Genomic DNA, 19,090 nt, shown 5'->3' on the forward strand with positions numbered 1-19,090 from the left:
TTATTTTCATTTCGATTTTGTATTACTTTATTGTTCTTCCTACGTGACTTTACCGAAACACCCAAACAATATTCATACCTGCAAGTCACGAAAGCTTTAAGTCAAGAGCAAACTCTCCGCTTCGTTCGCTCGACGTGCCACCACGTGCGCCTGAACACGCCCATGGAGTCGGTGACGCGCGCCCTGCGCGTCACGAAGACAACACCGGTGGGGGGGGGGGGCAGCGGGCGGGTTGGGGGGGGGGGCAGCACGTGCAGTGGGGTCCGTGCCACGAAGAGCCGAGGTCAGCTCGGTCCGACATCACAAAAAAACGGAGATCAAACGTTGGAACGGCTCCCGGGAGGGCTACCGCCGCCCCGCATTACAGATTGATGTTTACGATCGTCGCCTTATAGATTCCATCGGGGCATTCTTTAACGCGCCTCGGACAACCCGCTGGCGTGGTGCTTTGCGCACACACGGAACGCGTTTTCTCACATCGAGTGCACGCACGCGTGATTGGTTGGGGCTCCTGGCACCGTGGGGAGCACAGCATCGCGATACGAACCCGGTGATCCGAGACGGATTGAACAGGTGATGCTGCCCCACACATCCCTCTCTCTCTTTCTCTTTCTCCGGACTTCTTCACCGACCCGTACCGACCAGCGCGGTGAAGTATGGTCAAACAACCCCCCCCCCCCCGTTACTAAAAAGCACGTGGAGGTCTTCATCCAGCAGTAGATTTACAAAGGGGTGTGGTGTTCATAATAGAGGGGTTTTTTGGGTTTATCGCGTAAAATGTATGTAGTAAATTGGTTAACCATCGCCAGCGATCGGTATCCAGTTCAGAAGTTCTGTCCTTTGGGTTGCCTCTGGGAGAAGGGAAGCCTCCGCCGTGGGCCATGGGTTCACGAGAATGTTTAGAGACGTAAATGTCACCCAGGAACCTCGAAACAAATCGCCCAGAATGAAAGCCGATGTGGTCAGGTCTCAAAAAGCTAAGCTGTGTTGAGCCTGGATAACGCTTGGATGAGCAACCACCACGCGTCGACAACAACACTAAAAGCTGGTGTGCCCCATGCGCCTGAAGATCTACGTGTTATGCGTGTCTACGTTGAACTTCTTACGCACCGTACGTAGTCAACCGTTGTTAATCGAAGGTGCGGGGGAAGGACAACAGATGAAACGTACAAAGCAGTTTTACATTTTTTTTGTTTTAAATCTTTTTGATGTAAAAGTGCAGAGCTCCAGTGGCTGTTTGAGAAATGTGACGTCACATCAAATGCGCATCTTGATTAAATAGACTTTTTAATAAATGTTTCTCCTACAACATCAGAGTGCAGCGGCACATTAAATGCGCACTACAATGACAATCGTTTAAAGCGATTTGAAGCATGTTTTTTTTTGGGGGGGGGGGGGGCAGAGATTTGTGACGTCATATTTGAGGGGGGGTCTGACTTTTTGTGACGTCGTGTGACGATGGGGGGGGGGGGTCAAAAATCGTCGAAAATCGTGTGACGTCATTTACGGACGGCCCCTAAGCCACTTCGTTGAGCTATCATTTGTGGCCAGGTCGCATCTGAAAAAGATCTACATAGCTCAGTTGGCCTTACCAGATAAAAAAATAAAATTGTTAAAAATTGTTTAGATCCTGGGTTCGCATCCAGGATCTCACTAACGACTGCAAATACAAAGAACATTTTATAATTAATTTTGTTCTGCACTTTTGTCCTGGTGAGGCTGCGACGAACGAACTTTTGTCCAAATTTCAGCTTTGGGAATTAAAATGATGTTTTCGATAGCCTTGCCATAAACATGACTCTCATATGGCATAGCGGGTGGGAAAGTGCTGTCTGTCCTCTACTGTGTGGACCAGAGGTCACTGTAACATGGACCTCAGAAGTAGATCTGTGGTAACTGCTTCCGTGAACCATTCTATAACACTTAAGGTGGCACTGCTTTGGGAGATATCAGAATGGGTTCTACATCTCATGATTTGACGGCGATACCACAAGTAAAGTGAGATTGGGGGAAAAGATTAAAACAATTTCAATATATACTGCATAGGAATTATATTTATCAGTTATATAATAAGACATTTTAGTTTTAATTTAAAAAATTCAGATTGGCCGCCCAATCATCATCATCATCATACTATAATGGAGCGCGTAACATTTGTGAAAGTCCGAGTAGGCCTCAGACCTCCGAGACATACTCGGACGCTCTCTTTATAGATCTTCCCCTGGGTCGCAGACCTCTCGGTGGCGCTCCGATGCCCTTCCCGGCGACCTCCCCTCCCTCCCTCCCCCCTCCCCGCATGCCTCGTCAATCACAACCTCCCATTCACGATTACACATCTGCAGTGCTCTCCTTAGCGCGTTCTATTTTAAATGTCCGTGTCACTTGCCTCCGCCCGGCCATGACATTCCAAGCATCCGCCCCCCATATATCTCTCTCTCCATGGGCCAAGGTATTCAGAGTTGCCTATCAGGGTAACGCAAACGTTACCACTGCCCCGGACCTCATCTCGTCGTGGCGAATTTGAATTCCGACGCTATCACACAAATCGGTTCAGACTCTTCGTAAAAATATACTGTATTGATACACGTCAAGTCTGATTGGTGCAACATTCGCATGAGTCGTCGGTGGCCTACAAATGAAACGGAAGGAATGGAATGCGTCTGAGAGGATGTAACAGCGAGGAGATGGAGTGACAACACCGGTTCGTGTGCAAGGTGCAGGTGGAGCATTCACATCGCGGGATCGTGAGAGGCGGCGGCGGCGGCGGCGGCAGTAGTTTCTGGAGGCCTTCATCCAGCAGTGGATTGAAGGCAGCTGCTGCTGATGGTAAATGAAATGCAATAGGGTAACACGATGATCAATCCTCTAGAGCAGTGGTTCTTAACCTGGCGTGCACCGCATCCCCTGGTGGTGCGAGATGGCCTTTCTGGGGGTGCGAGACATGGGCAGATCGAAAACGCGAGCGAGTGACGTGCAGCACGACACCGCACAGCTGGTGCTGTGTGCGATTTAATAACAACAACAACAACAGCAGCAGCAGACCAGTCCATGGGTTACAAGGCTCCCTCATTAGTTCCGACACACGCAGGGGGCGACACGAATGCTGCGCGCGATTTCACGCGAACAACCGACACGCGTCGGGCAAAGGCAAGCCCCGACACCCAGGAGTCGTCAACGAAAATAACACAAGATGAGACATTTTCTTTTATTGTTGTTCGAATTCGGTAACAAACAACAACAACAACAGCAAAAAAAACCTTCGAAATGTCAAGAGCCGCGATGCATGCGAATACGAGACGGTGGTGTTTCAAAAACAGAGCCGCATGCCACTCCGGAGATTACAGGGTACAAGCGGTACAGGGCACAAGGTTTCCGCACCCTTTGCCCTGTACTGGTGTGGGACGCAAAGTGGCATACGGCAGCTTTATGACGCTCAGATATTTTATTTCTCTCACTCCCACCCGCACGCACGGCCGTGATGGTTTGGTGATACCAAGGACAGCGCCTCGTGCCCCTGGCGCCGCGCGTGGCCGGGCCGAACACGAGCCGCGTGAACGCGCGCCGAGTTTAAGGAGTTCAGTGGGCAGCCCAGTTTCTGTCTCGCGATTAGCCCCCGGGCTTAGAAGGGGGGTCATGCTCGACTGTTTGAGCCGGTCCCATTTTCCATTCAGACCGCGTTTTAACGAATTAAAAGGCGGCGAAGATCACTGCGACGAAGCGAAGTCAGACCCATGCGCATCGAGTCGGGATGGCCCGGGTGAAACATAAAACACACATCAAGCGAATGTAGACACATGCGATGATTACCATACATGTGTAGTGCCGACTGGTGTAGAACAGGGGTGAAGACGCGCAAACGGCTTCTCACATCGATCCTCTGACGCGCTGACGTGTTGCGTGCCACGTGGGGACCGAGCCAGTTCAGTGACCCTCGACGAGTGAGGAGCAGCGGACACTTTTTAAACCAGCGTGGCCGAGATCATCGACGATTGCGTCCCTTGGCCAGCACGGCTGCTGCGCGAAACCCCACGTGGGCTTATCTTGGCGAACGAACGGTATGAACGAGGGTTCATTGCATCATTACGAGTGTCTCTGTTTTACATCGGCGATGGCAGGCCAAGACGACATCGGCCGTCATTGGTGTCTAAATGTGCAAACGGCGAACGTTTGCGCGAGAAGCCATCAAGCCAAATGTTCGACGACTGTTTGGCTCACCTCGATTTGCTTCACGAGATTAAATTGAGAAATGCGTTTGTCAGGTGTTGGACGCAAAAGACGGCAGTGGTGGCAGTGGTGGTGGGGGGGGTGATCGCGTTGAGCAGCGTGGAAGGCCAAGGGGAGACAAGCCAGGAGTGGAATAAGTGACCGGGGGAGCGATAGAGATTCGCCAAACACTTCAACGCGAGCAAGCGAATGGGAGGGCGGCGTCCAGCGGCTCGCGCGGCCGCTCTCGGGCACGTGGTTGAAAGGCTGAGCACGGATCCCGTGCAGGTGAAGATGTCAAATGTGTGCGGGGAGATTTCAGTCCCACGTCGTGGCGACAAAACACGCGAATACACAACAAGCCGACAGAAATCTTCTTTGTTCTTTCGGTAAAGTCACGTAGAAGGGAAGTAAAAAAAAAACATAAAAATAAAACATAATAAAATAATATACATTATTTTATTATGTTTTATTATAAAATAATATACATTATTTTATTATGTTTTATTTTTATTATTTAAAAATAAAACATAATTAAATAATATATATTATATATTATTTTATTATGTTTTATTTTTATTATTTTATTACTTCCCTTCTACGCGACTTTACCGAAAGAACCAAGAAGATGAATCCCTGCAGTCACGAAAGCTTTAAAACGAAATTTAAGCCGACAAAGTTTAAGTTCCACGGGTGCGGATTGGGGGGAGGTGGGGTGTAGATACAGTGGTGTTGATAGGTGGGCTGCCGTACACACACGGTTGATAAGCCACCGAGCTGAATGTTTTAAGGAAATTTATCGACGTGTGACTAAGTGGAAGGAGAAATTGAGTTTTGGGATGATAGGTAAGCTACGAAGTGGACGGGAGTGGAAATATGAATTAAAAATTTCAGCTCCTTCCATCATGAACACAAAGCTGGCAATGTAGCAGAGGCTCGTGAATGATCAGAAGTATGGTCTTGGGTTGATGTCCGCTCTCTGAGACACCAAAGAGGGTTGTTAGCCTTTGAAGGAGCATTCCTGTATGTTTGGGGTTTTCACATCTCGTTGTGATCGCGAAATCTGGGTCCAAGCCAAAACCTTTCAAGTTTGAGAGAGAGAAAAATTGGTTACCCTAAGATCAGCGGGAACACCTTTGGGATGATGAGGAATGAGCGGTATGTTAATTGAAGCCATACCAACCAAGCGGTGGAGTGGGGGGGGGGGCACACGTTGAATCTGAAGGCAGTAGCAAGATACTTGGAATATCACGCGTGTTCAAACAAACACACACACACACGATTGCAACGTGCAACTCGCCGCACACGAGTCGTTCACTCTCAGACAGAGCGACGGAGGGAGAACGACTCTAGGAGGAGGCGCGAGGAGGCACCGCGGACTAGCAGGAAGGGAGCCTACGCGGCGAGCCGGCGTCAATTGCCCAAGCTCTGCGGTTTACACTCATTCGTTTGGTGGGCGTGGCCTCTGCTGCCATGTTTAATATGCTGAAGCGATCTTGATTTGAAGCTTTCGTGACTGCAGGAATCCATATGCTTTGGTTCTTTCGGTAAAGTCACGGAGGTAGAAAAATAATAGATCACGACGTTTCGATCGCAACACAAAACAAACTGCTGAAGTAGGCATCCTTCAGCAGTTGTTTCTTGCTGTGGTTGTCCCACCTGATGACGATTACTTGTGTTGCGATCGAAACGTCGTGGTCTATATTTTCTACCTACGTGACTTTATCGAAAGAACCCAACGTTGTATTTCACCAGGAAAGGGCCCACCGAGCTGCATAGCTCTTTTTCAGAAGCGACCTGGCCACAGCCGGTAGCTCAACGGAGTGGCTTAGCGCGTGCACATCGATCGCAGCCAAATACTCGAAACGCGTGATGTTGATTATAAAGGTGGAGGGAAAAACCGGAGGACCAGTAGAAAAAAATCCACGCGACCAGTGGGAGAACGTGCACACTCCACATATACATATATATAGCATCAGGGTCGGGATCGAACCCACGACCGCTGCATACCAGGCAAAGTAGTTAACATCTTAGCACCGCGGCACCCCAGTGAATGTTCTGGCACCTGGGGCCACTCTGGCCCGTGGGCCCCGGGTGCAGTTGCACCGCCTGCACACTCAAGTCACCCAACCGCATGCGACTGGCACCCAGCGTCCAGCGCGTGATTGACGCGTCGGAGGACACCCTTACCCACGTTACAGTAGACGGTGCACTCTGATCAACATGGACACCAGCATCAGCAGGTAGATGTACCACTTAACATAGCGAGTCTTTGCAACCCGTTGCTCAATAGTAGTACGCAGGTTTTGACACAAGCTCTGAGATTCGTCGTTGAGGAAAATACAAAAGCAGGCCCACGATTATCTCTGCGGTCTCGTTTCGAGCATTTCCCCCATGAATACGCTTCCAAAATGGCCTTCTTACGGGGACTTAATTTTCACTGCGTTGCACATAGCCAGGCGCGGACTAATTTAATCGGATTCACGTCCCTCCGGTAGATACCTCTTTGATGCCGTGAAACATTCAAGGGCCAAGGCCGTTTGGGTTATCTTGAGCAAGGCCCTTGCAAACCTCACACTCTGGCCTGCCCGGAGGTTCAACGAAGACATTTTCTCGGCCCAGCAATAAGCGAAGAGACTTTACGAACCAATGGATCATTGTGTATCAAAACGTCTGGACTGCTTCCGCGAGACCTTCAGAAAAAAAAAATATGTTTTAAAACCACGGACAAAATCTGGGGCCTTCAGTGGGCGAGATGCATTCTGGGACCACGCTGGAGTGGCGGTGAAGCCGTCAAAACCTGCAAAAGCGCAGCCACAGTCGTCGTGTTTGGCAGAGGTGAACTTATTTACAAGGCCATGAAAACCGTACGTGAAACATACGTACAGAGCATTTCTTTTTGGTTTAATATAAATCTAATATTTAATTACCGTAATATAGTTACATTCATTTATTCCCACCCCCAGCACCACCACCGCACAAAAGTTCCCACGCCACTGCGCTCGCAGTCCGACGTGTGCGGTGCGTGGTGGCGTCCGTCAGGCTGGGGAGGGGGGGGGGGTGCGAGCGCGTCGTTTGGGTCATCGAGGGTCGGGAAGATTGCGCGTGCAACGTTACAAATGGGAATGGGGGGGGGGGGCTTAACTCGGCAATCGACATTTAGGTGCTTGCACACACAAAGGGAAATCGGTGCTCGCAGCAGCTTCTTTTGGCTCTCGGATGTGCCTTCTGCGGCCGCCTGGAACGCGGTTCCTTTGCGATATTAGGAAGCCACTGAGGCGGTGCATTTAAATCTGGATTGAAAACGGGGTTTCTTTAGAACTGTTTGCGTTTAGTTTGAAGTCCGTTCCCCCGCACCTCCGATTAGCGCCATTGGCTACGTACGGCGAGAAATATTTCCACCATACATATAAGAAGAAATGCCACGTGGACGGTGCGCGTACATCCGGGGCCCAGCCACTGTGTGGGTTGTTGTGGATGTCTGGACAACCCAATGAAAATATTGGTAACAAAAAAACCCCACCCCTTGCAGGCAATTTATTCCCTCCCTTCAAAAAGAAAGGCGACGCAAAATAGCAAATTGCGCGGACGTCAAAGCCGTTAAATACGCAGCAGCAGCAAGCAGCAGGAAGCAGCAGCAATGCGCGCCCCACCAGCATGCTCGGTGCCGTGTCAAGGCCAGTAGGTCGCGTGGATTTCATTTGACGAGGGCGCAGTCGTTCAACGCAGTGACACGCAGCGAGTTCGGTCACCCCCCCCCTCCCACACCGCATGAACCTTCGTGGCGATTGCGAGCGAGCGAATCCCGACCACGGCACACGCGATGACTGCGTGGCCGAAGACTCGGTTCCCTTCGCCCCCCCCCATTGACGTCCCAAGTCCTGCACACAAAAAGGGACTCTCGCTTCAAGGGTCGAGTCGGCCAAGCAGAGGCCCAGCCAGGAGCGAACGGCTGTGCCTGCTCCGACTCACTGCACCCGCTCCGACTCGCTGCACCCGCACCGACTCGCTGCACCCGCTCCGACTCGCTGCACCCGCTCCGACTCGCTGCACCCGCTCCGACTCGCTGCACCCGCTCCGACTCGCTGCACCCGCTCCGACTCGCTGCACCCGCTCCGACTCGCTGCACCCGCTCTGACTCGCTGCACAGCACACACAGTGATGGGGGGGGGGGGGGTACTCCATATCTCTCGAGGCAGTTTTATTTTATTCTGTTAAATTGAAATGTATAGACTTATAAGACTTTGAAGCACAGGACACAAAAAAAACTATATTACTTTTACATATACAAAAGATACAATAATTAATATGCAACCGATGTACAAGTGAAGAAGAGTAAAGAAGTTGCAAGTACAGGGGCCCGCCCACCCCCTCGCCCATCGCTCAAAAAGCGTCAGCAACTCAAAGCGCCTTGCGTCTCACATCAACCATCCCAATGCCCTGCTGCAGTCGAGCCAAGGGGACCCCCTCGCCCTGTGGCAGCTGTCTCTGTGTGGCCGCAAGGTGAACGCAGCACCGGCCTGAGAGGTCATTGACAGTCTGCCAGTAGGGAGGAGGAGGAGGCGATATAAAAGTGACCGTGGGCACTGCAGTTAGGGCCGGGACTCGACTCGAGCCACTCGTTCCGCTTTGACGAAATCTCGAGAGGCTCAGCCGTGGCTCGGCTTTGATCCCGAGCATGGCTGGGACCGTGGCTCCGAGCTGGCTCAAGTCGAGCGTGGCTCAAGAGCCGACGGACTTGGCTTGAGAACACTACGGGACCTTCGGCACCGTTTCCCCAACAACCCCAACATCTTTATTAGTCTTGAAATAAAAACGTATATAAAATTCGGTTTATTAACTAGTGTATGCGAAAACCTTCACCCATTTTTATTATGAAACTTTTGAGAAATGTTTAAGCTTCACTTTTGAAATGCTTTGTATTTGATAACAAGACTACATTTGCTAAATCAAATGAGAGTAACTGAACTATTTAAAAGCAAGGGTTGGTATGTTACAAGGAGGCTTACTGGAAATATAGGATATAGACTAAAATTATATCATGATCATCTTGGTGGGAGTCTATGTTACATTTTTTTTACCCAAAATGCTCAATGTGGGATGCCAGATCAGAACAAACTTACAAACACCATTTTCATTTTTACAGTCTTTAAGGGAGGCCCAATTATTTTTCACCGCGCGGTTAGAATTGGCTCCGCTATAAGGCTTTGCTGGACAGGGGTCGCTCTTACTTTACATGTACGTTTAGTATCTAGAACCAAAACACACAAATGTCAGCAGTGAATATAGTTTGCCAATTCAAGCTGCACGGACCACAATGAGTGGTTCCCACTTCATGTTACACGGGCAGCTTTTGGTTTACAAGTCACCCACCACAGGGATCACAGTCCGCTGACACTCATAACTCGCGACACCCACGCCGCACGCTACACCCGCGCTGCAGCGCGATGGAGCCGGCTGCGTGACCCGGCTCTCTGGCCTGTCAAAGGGGTTCACACGCGTCACGACAACCTTAGCGGAAGCCTTGGCCCGGGGAAAAAACGAGACGACTTGCCAACTTGCGCAACTGAATCTGGCCCGATTAGCGAATGCCGCCTACGGATACAGGGGATCCACGGAACAGCCTCGTTGCATCTCGCCCCGGCGGGTTTGAGGGGGCCCCTGACGAGTCGCCGTGCCCCACGTGATCCCCTTTTGTCCCACTGTCCAGGGTTTTTTATGTGGTGGCGCTGCACGGTTCTCCGATGTGGTTCAAGGGGCGGGAGGGGGGGGGGGCGTCGTTCGGCACACGATGTCCGACGTTTTGCTCAACGTGCCAAGGAGTTTCTTGGGTGACCGCGCCGAATTCTGGGATTTCTTAGGTTGCCGAAGACGCTCTCGTGGCACGTGGAGGAGAAACGTCGGAACGTCGTGCCAAGGAACGGACGGCACGGCTCGAAAACCACGTGGGAGGAGCTGCCTTCATCGTTACACACTAGAGCGCCCCCCTCCCCCCAACCACCCCACCCCCCTCACCCCCCACCCCTGCGCCCTATCAGCACATGGCGTCTGCCATGTTGGCCTGCAGCTTGGCGAGCTCCTGGTGCGACCGCGGGGTCCCGGGCTCGGGCCCGGAGCTGGCCGGCTCTTCGGGGAGGTGCAGGCCGATGAAGATCTCGTAGATGAAGGCGCCCAGCACGCCGCCCAGCATGGGCGCCACCACAGGCACCCAGCTCCAGTAGTTGCCCGCCCTGCAGCAGAGCGCACACACTCGCGGCGTGAGCTCACGTTTGTTCGTCAGTGGGTGTTGTTGCTGTTGGTCAGTAGGTGTTGCGAAAGAAGTTCAACATACATCGTGCATCGATGCAGTGGGGCCACTGCCTTGTAAAACAATGCTCGGGTCAAATTTTCGGAGCGCAATATTCGTGGTGCGTGGCAGCCAAAACACTCCATCACCCATTGGAAATCTTTTTTTTCATAAAAAATAATAATTCTCATGTCTGCGAGACCTTCATCCGCCAGTGGATTGACCACAGCCGACTGACGACGAGACTTACGAGAAGACCTGCCAGCCCCAGCCAGCGAGGGCGGTGAAGATGCGGGGGCCGAGGTCGCGCGCGGGGTTCACGGCGTAGCCGGCGTTGAAGCCCATGGAGAGGCCGATGAGCACGACGATGAGGCCGATGAGGAAGGGCTGCATGCCGCGGGGCGCCGGGCTGTTGCGCTTGTCGATCACGGCGAGGATGCACACGAGCAGCGCCGCCGTGCCGATCAGCTACGGAAGGGGGGGGGGGGCGGCGAGAGGGGGGCACCGGAGCTCAACGCGCAGCTTTCCATCGGGCAGTTGGCGAGTCCAGGTCAACGGTCAGCCAAGGCCATCATCACTCGGCGGTCAATAAAATAGAGTAACACTCCGGAAAGGTGGCAAGGCCGCAGCAATATATTGCTGGCGAAGTGCAACGTCTTATGTTTACAACTTCAGAACGTCCCTGCATGGCCCGCGACTCACGGGAGGGAGGGAGAGTTTGTCACCTGATCAACAAATCCGTTTCCGATGGAGAGATGCGGTGACGGGAAGGTGGCGAAGACCCCTGCGAGCTGCAGCGTCAGGTTCCCTTTGGAGACGTACATGAAGGCGTCTGCGAAAAACCGTGACAAACGCGTTAACGCACCTAAGAGAGAGCGAGAGGGAGAGAGAGGAGGACATCTGCCTCGGCGATGCCGGGGCGACAAGAGATCGTCTTGCGCGCTCGAGCCAGATGGATCGGTTTCGTCGCAAGACCCTTCATCCGGCGGGGGAGAGGCCGCGGCTGACGACTGTGATTGGATGCGCCGAGCGGGAGGAGGGCTGACGGTGATGAACTCCGGGAGCCAAAAGAAAAGCAAAACGCATCTCTCCGCCGACGTCACGGTTGGCGGATACTGCAGGGTGCGGTGGTGCTCTGCAAGTCGAGTGCAGGCCACGCCACCACGGGAGAGATTGTGTCCCAAATCTCTAACGCAGAGAGGGGAGGTGGAGGGATGGATCTGTATTTGAGGACAATGGGGTTCGCTACGCACCACAGATTGGGGGGCTGCATGGCAGGGATGCTTTAAGGGTCGCGCCATAAATATTAGCGATGTTGACTTTGGGGGTTGCAGGCCGGACTGCCAGTCAGTTCACTCGTGACGCTCGTGGGGGTGAGAAGTCACGTCGCTGAGACGACAGGGTGACACAAACAAAAAACAGCCACCACACTCGCGCACCTGCTAAGCAAACACTCATCTTTGCAGCACCAAAACAGATCTCAAGGTCCTTTCGCCCTTTGAACTCAAGGTCCTGGAATACATTGATCCACAATGCACCGGCTTTACAATACACACACAAGGTCTCGGAGGAGGAGGGAGGCGAGGGGAGTCGCGTTGGAGATTTGAAATATCAGATGGGGAATATTCAGTGGACACCGGGAGGACGTTTCAATGAACAGGGTGGGGGGTGGGGGGAGCAGCAGAGAAGCGGAAGTGACCACGCACCGCGCCAGAGGTTACCGTGAGAATTGCGTAGGTGGTGCGGAGTTCCTCATGCAGAGAAAGTTAAAAAGCACGCGAGAGGGGACATCAGATCACGCAGGTGGCAGACGGGGCAAGTTGCCGTGTGTCCCCCCCCCGTGCGAGCGAGGCCACTGTGTGGGGGTAAATAAATTAATAGAAATAAACATACTAATAAGGTTTTTCCGCTTTTTTTCTGGCAACAAAACTGACACCTTTTGCAAGGCATCATGCTTACATTAACCACAATACTTGCAGTCAAATGCAAACAAAAAACAAAATTTATGCATTGTCTTTGAAATTGATTGGTCCACACCAGAGACAGCTGTCAGTTTTGTTGCCAGAAAAAAGGGGAAAAACCTTATTAGTATATTTTGGTACTGGCAAAGGAGGTCCCATGATGAAGAAATAAACATTTCAAAAACCAGACAGGGTGGAACACAAAGCCCACGGCAGTCGCGCGATCATCTCTGAGAACCGCGTCCACGCGTCAGGGTTTATAAATCCGACCTTGCGTGCTAATCAACGTCCCTCAGCCACATCTCTTTTCTCCTCTGTCCACCGCCACTAGTATCATTTACCATCACATTCCTGCCCCAGGGCTCATACCTTGAGAATATCAAAAACAAACGACCGAACCTCTTTGTGTAGATTAAGATCGCAACGCTTTCAGCGTTAACAGCAAAGGTGGCAAGGTAAAAAACCGCCATTGCCAGACAGCGTTGGTGGTGGTGGTAGTGGCGGCGCCGAAAGTGGACCCCGTGGTGGGGGGGGGGGGGTTGGGGGTAAACTGCAGAACAGCCGAAAGGATTTGGGGCAGAAGGAAAGAAGTTTGGGTGCCACCGGTGGCAATGGCTGCGACGACCTCTTCATCGAGGTGACGCTAGCGAGGATCGCTTAAGTTGCTGAACGCTGCGTCAGCCGTTATGGAAAGCGAAGCGCGGTCGTGGTTGCAGGGCCCGTGTTAAACTGTTGACCGTGCGCACATTGTCATACCTGTCAACCCATCATCAGTGCCCTACCTTATTACAGACCAAGTCGGACCTTATTGGTCACCCCGTGCCCTTATAAATCTCAACGTTCATCCTACAAAGTCCCTTCTCACTAGGGAGAAAAACAAAGAGAGACAAAAAATGTTGCCTGTATTGAAACGGCTGTACAGGAATACGGGTAAACCGTATGGGTTGACAGGCATTACATGAGCTAGACTTTTTATGCAACTAGGTGAGGCCCACTACTGAGCTATATAAACGCGTTTTCAGAAGTGTCCTGGTCACAAATGATAGCCCAATGAAGTGGCTTATCACGTGCAAATGTATAGCAGCCAAATATCTCTTAAACACATGTTTCTAAATGTCGAGGGGAAAAACCAGAGGACTGGGAGAAAAACCCACATGACCATGGGGAGAGAGACACGCAAACTCCAAATATACAGCAGGCGTCAGGGTCAGAATCAAACTCACAACCTCCTGTGTACCAGACGCCGCCAGGAAAGAGCTCACAAGGAAAATATTTACAGGACGAAGGTATTAGGCGGATGTGCTAATAAGGTCGGATGTGTGAATATATATAGCAAACGAGAGCTACACCGTGCACGCACAGTACACTGGGAATGGGCGGTTATCAGCCAGGTAGAGAGGCATTGGCCGAGGTGTGACGTGCCGTACTGCATGTGTATATTTTTTTTTACCAGACAGTGTAATTTCCAGCAGAATCGAAACCCCTGCAAATGCACACACTTCGCAAACTTCTTCAAAACACCACAGCGGTCACAATGGATCGCGTGCAAAACATTAAATCGCCACATTCCTAGGTGCAGGAAAAAACACACAACCCTCGGGTCCTCACGCAACACAAAAAACGCTATCTGAATTCAGCAACAAACAACAGCGTGCCTGTTAGCATTTGGGAAAATACGGTCTTGTCGCTCACGTGGAAGCGACTCTCGGAAACTCTCATGCTGGTGCGAGCCACTTGTGCGCACGCACGCACGCACGCACAGATGTCAGATAAAATAATGTTTGTACATCACAACTCTGCATTGTGCAGACGCGGAGTGTCCTTAAAAACACCACCCCGGGCCGCGACGCGTGCGCGCTACGAAGGAGGAAGCGTGGCGGCGCAACGGTTTGTTAAAATACAGAATCAGAATATGTATTTATACCGGGAGAAATCCGATAAGCTATAAAGCTCTTTTTTTTACAGATGTCAGTCGGGGCGGGTAAGAATTTGACAACAAAGAGTACAAAACACACGATAGGAGTTCAAAGTACTAGAAAAGGTCAACAAATCGCCCAAACACACGCAAATAAATCTAAACCATCCCCTTCCTACCAGCCAAAGCCCACCGAGGTATTTTTCAAAAGCGACCTGGCCACAAATGATAGCTCAACAAAGTGGCTTATCATTCGCACATTTTAAATCGCAGAACAATCTAAATAGTCTAAAAGCGTGTTCCTAAATGTGGAGGGAAATTCCAGAGGACGCGGAGAAAAGAATCCACGCGACCACGTGGCGAGACACGCACACTCCAAATGTACAGCAGGCGTCAGGGTCGGGATCGAAGCAGCGAGTTCCAGCGGCGTTGGACAAGCGAGCCAGCAACTTTGCTCGCCTCGCTTAAAATTCGATTTCTGGCTTACTATAATCGAGTGCTTATTCACTGCGATCACATCGACAACCAACATCGTTTGGGCAGCACCGTTCGGTGAACCTTGCCAGGACAATGCACAAGGCCTCACGAGGATTGGTCAACTTGGCTGCCAGTGGACACGCCGATACACCGACTGCGATCGAGCCCGTGTATAGCGCTGGGTGGACAGAGTCGGTGGGGAGAGGGGGGATTAGAAAAAAACTCCACCATTGTATCAACTGCCACGCCAGGGGATGGAATCGATCCGATGACCTCTGGATTGCAAGTCAAGTTTGTTAACCGTTACGCCACGGAAGCATTCCAGTCACTCTGCAACTGTTGACAAATGACGGAACAGATAAACAAATAACGACAAGAAGAGAGAGAGAGAGACGGTGGTGAGGTGGGGGGAGGGGGCGCAGGTGACGCGTGTGCACAGCCGCACCGTAGTAGAGGCCGAAGACGGTGCCGGCGCCCATGAAGGCCCCGAGCAGCTGAGCGGTGACGTACAAGGGGAACTTGCTCCAAGAGAAGCGGCCGAGCACCGCCAGCGCCATCGACACCGCCGGGTTCAAGTGCGCGCCTGCATGGGGACAAGGGTGGGGGGAGGGGGGCGGTCACAGAGCACAACGGTTCAGGAAAGGTCAACCAAAGCCCCCTCCGCCCAAGTGTTCAGATCGACCCGATCATCCACAGAGGTCGGACCAGGTTCCGTAGCGGTGACAACGCAGCACCTGCGGAATGCGAACGCTCGCACGTCTGTCCGTGTGTACGTCCCCCCTCCCATGTCAATCCGCTGCTGGATGAGGGCTTTCTCTGGGCCGTGGGGCTCATTTGACCATACTTCACCATGATGGGTGGGCGCGAGTTTGTGAATGCGGAGGGTGCATCGAACTAAAAAAGCACAGCGATAGATGTTGTGCTGCAATGCTGCACGTAAATTTTGCTGCAAAAAAGGCTCCGTCCTGCCCATCAGTCCATCCAGGGCTGGGATTGAGGGAAGTCCATTAGCGGAAAAAGCCACATCCGTGGAGCGGATGTGCGTGCAGTCGCTGGTGTCCAGGGTGGGACCACCACTCAAGCCAATTGCAAAACGAGTGACCCCAAGTGGCCGGGAGCACGTCCGCTGTTGAAACGAGAGCAAAGAATTCAGCTTGCGGGCAGGAGTCGGATCGATTGTTACGACGCACGGCCAGGAGCGAGAGACAGAGAGAGGGCAGGACGACTTCTGGAGGCCTTCATCCGGCAGCGGTACAGACCCGGGGGTGCTAACGATGACAATCATCTAAAAAAAATAAAAATTGGTTTTGGCGATGGGGGTATTCGGGGTGAGAAAATCAGGTCACGAGAGAACGCGGAGTGGACGGTGCTCAGTGGATGAGCGGGGGGCGTCCGCGGCAGAGGAGGGATCGATTTACATAATTGGTGTCTGGGTAATGAGGTTTGGGTGCGATGGGTTTCTTGCAGACGACAGATGAAAATCAATCAAGGAGGGGGCATTGAGTGTTAAGCTTCGGTTAGGGTTGTAAGCATGGCGAGATGAACACCACCACGTGAGGTCCGCGGAACGGTCAACAAAAAAAAGGCCGCTACTGATGAGCGACCTACCCCGTTCACGCGCGGTACGCTCGGTCATCTCTCACAACCGTGACCACCTTGAGATGGTTTACAGCCATGACCCGATTGTACAGGAGTGTCGTCATACGGAGACGCTTCTACCTTCACACACGGATTATTCTATATTTCTGCACAAAAAAGTGTTTGCATAAAACCCCAGATGTCGGAGGTGGGCGCAAGTGCAACAAGCGGAAGCTCAGAGTCCCAAGGGGCTGCTCAAGGGGCCCTGGGTTCATGGAAAAATGGGTGCATTAACTAGGAGCTCAAATTCAATTCCTAATAAGCATAAAAATGTAAAGCTAACCTAGGCAAAGACAACAAACTCAATGCATGTCTGTCCATTGTCTACAACTCTAAATTCACATCCATCTCAACTGAAACTCTCTTCTTCAATCTATTCTCACGACGTAGCCATCTAGGGTCTCGAGGCGGCTCTCAGAGCATCTCACCGGGAGATTAAAAATCCAAAAGGTCGGAGGGACCAAAAATGATTTCTGCTTGGGGCTCCCAATGGGCCAGTCACCCCCAAAGCACAATCCACAACCCCTTGCCTGCATGAAAATGTGTGAATTTAATGCAAATAATTACCTGGTTAAAATGAAAATAACTTAGTTTTAAAATAAAACATTGTTTAGTTTCGTAAACTATCATCCAAAAGCATGTAAAAACTCACACACCGTAATGATTATTGTAGCACAGAGTGGGTTAGCGTGCCGAGCCATCGCCCAACTATAGACTGGAGGGACCAGACCATGAAGTTTAAATACGTTCTCATGGCTTCCCCAGGCTTCAAACAGTCACACGGCCCACGTCTAGAGAAACAATGTTGCAGCAGGGGCTGAGAGCCTGCCGAGCGCTTGATGAGCGACCACCAGGGATTTCCAGGTGGCGGTTTTCAGGGCAGCCAGGATAGGGGAGGGTTGGCCGACGAGCACAGCAGGCCGTCATGGGCGGCTGCAGGACAGCTGTGCCACGTGCCAGGCCCACGATTGTGGTCCCTGCAGTGGCCGGCGGTGACGGGCGCTCAGATGAACGTGGGGTTCATCTGAGCGCCCTTCACCAGGGAGGCCCTCGAGCAGCAGCAGCAGCAGCAGCGGCGGTGGTTGTGGCTCGAGAGCGCTGCGTGTGGAACAGGAGCCGCTTGTTCGTTCGGGTTTCACCTGGGAACAGCAAGCGCTGTTCCCACCACGATGAGTGCCCACCGCAAGAAGCCTCCCCCCCCTCCCCCCACCACCACCGGCAACTCCTGCAGGGCCCACCACAGGGCCGCGATTCACACGCGGCTCTGTGGGGACGTGGATTCCCCCTCCTCCATCACCTCGCCCAGCCCGCCCCCCAACGCAGACCCAATTGGTGCTGAACTGGGAGAACCCCAAATCCACCCTGGCGACAACACAGCAACGCGCCTTCGTCAACAGTGGAGGGTCCACTTGGGCCAAAATTCACGATCGCACGATTATCGGTCGCTCGCTTTAGTCACCTCAAATGTTTTATTTTTGACAAAATGCTTACGAAATGAACAAAAGTGTACGATTAAAGTTGTAAATAAATACCTCCTGTTATCTATTCAATTAGGGGGTGGCATGGAGATTAGGGGTCGTTTAAGGTGATCGATTTATTTGATTGGAAGCGTTCGACCGACAGCGGCGTGTGCGGTTTAACCACGAGGGGGTTGTTGTGAATTTGCTACGATTCAAATTCTCTTGACGTTGTCCTGCCAAGGGAACTGCATTTGAAGAACTTTTAAGCCACCTTCAATTCATTACAATAAATACGAAGCAAAGTAGCAAAACTAAAATAAAATCCGAGACAATGCACACCGCCATGAGAAACTGGCCACTGGTAAAATCGCGTCAGTCGTGACGTTTGCAAGCGAATCGTCGGAAAATTATATCGTGGAGAGCTTAGCGAACGTCACACGGTCACTGCCCTCAAAGCACTCGGTAGCGAGCAACTGCCCCCGCTCCCCCTCCCCCCCGACAGCCTTGCGACGGTGGTGGACTTTACACATTCCTATGGCGGGGACCCGTTGCTCTACGGCACAACCACTGTCGACAACCAGCAAGGATGGTGCAGGTACACAATTGATCAAAACGCAGCAAGGATGATGGGCCACGCCGACCTCCCGAACAGGATACGAATCAGAATATTTCGATTTAAAGCTTTCGTGACTGCAGGGATTCATCTTCTTGGTTCTTTCGGTAAAGTCACGTAGAAGGGAAGTAATAAAATAATAAAAATAAAACATAATTATGTTTTATTTTTATTATTTTATTACTTCCCTTCTATAATAATAAAAATAAAACATAATTATGTTTTATTTTTATTATTTTATTACTTCCCTTCTACGTGACTTTACCGAAAGAACCAAGAAGATGAATCAGAATATGTTTTTATGCTGGAGGAATCAGATGAGCTGTAAAGCTCTTGCTCACAGATATCCAGCAGTGCGATTCTCCAACTGCAGAGCCACCAAGCCAGATGTACTTCGGACACTCTAGTGTACAGGAAGACCTCGATATGCATATATTCGATAAACTTAAGTTTTGATATAACGAACTTGGGTTTTTTTGTTACACCCTTATTTTACACAGAAAGGTAGAAACAAAGTAAAATAATGCACTGAAAATA

At 51.4% G+C, this 19,090-nt stretch overlaps 1 protein-coding gene across 2 annotated transcripts in view; it reads right to left on the bottom strand.

The window, feature by feature from the left end:
- Positions 1–3,191: 3,191 nt before the first annotated feature.
- The window catches only part of LOC144731459 (aquaporin-3-like), a 51,540-nt gene continuing 35,641 nt past the window's right edge, over positions 3,192–19,090 (bottom strand). For both annotated transcript variants that reach the window (XM_078612512.1, XM_078612513.1), the window contains exons 4-7: positions 15,288–15,425; positions 11,215–11,321; positions 10,740–10,957; positions 3,192–10,433 (exon numbers count right to left, since the gene is read on the bottom strand). In XM_078612512.1, coding sequence (XP_078468638.1) covers positions 10,238–10,433; positions 10,740–10,957; positions 11,215–11,321; positions 15,288–15,425 — 659 coding nt within the window. In that variant the 3' untranslated portion in view covers positions 3,192–10,237. The remainder of the gene's footprint in view (positions 10,434–10,739; positions 10,958–11,214; positions 11,322–15,287; positions 15,426–19,090) is intronic.

The sequence above is a fragment of the Lampetra planeri genome, chromosome 39 (assembly GCF_965212315.1).
Source record: "Lampetra planeri chromosome 39, kcLamPlan1.2.h2, whole genome shotgun sequence".
Lineage (NCBI taxonomy): Eukaryota > Metazoa > Chordata > Hyperoartia > Petromyzontiformes > Petromyzontidae > Lampetra > Lampetra planeri.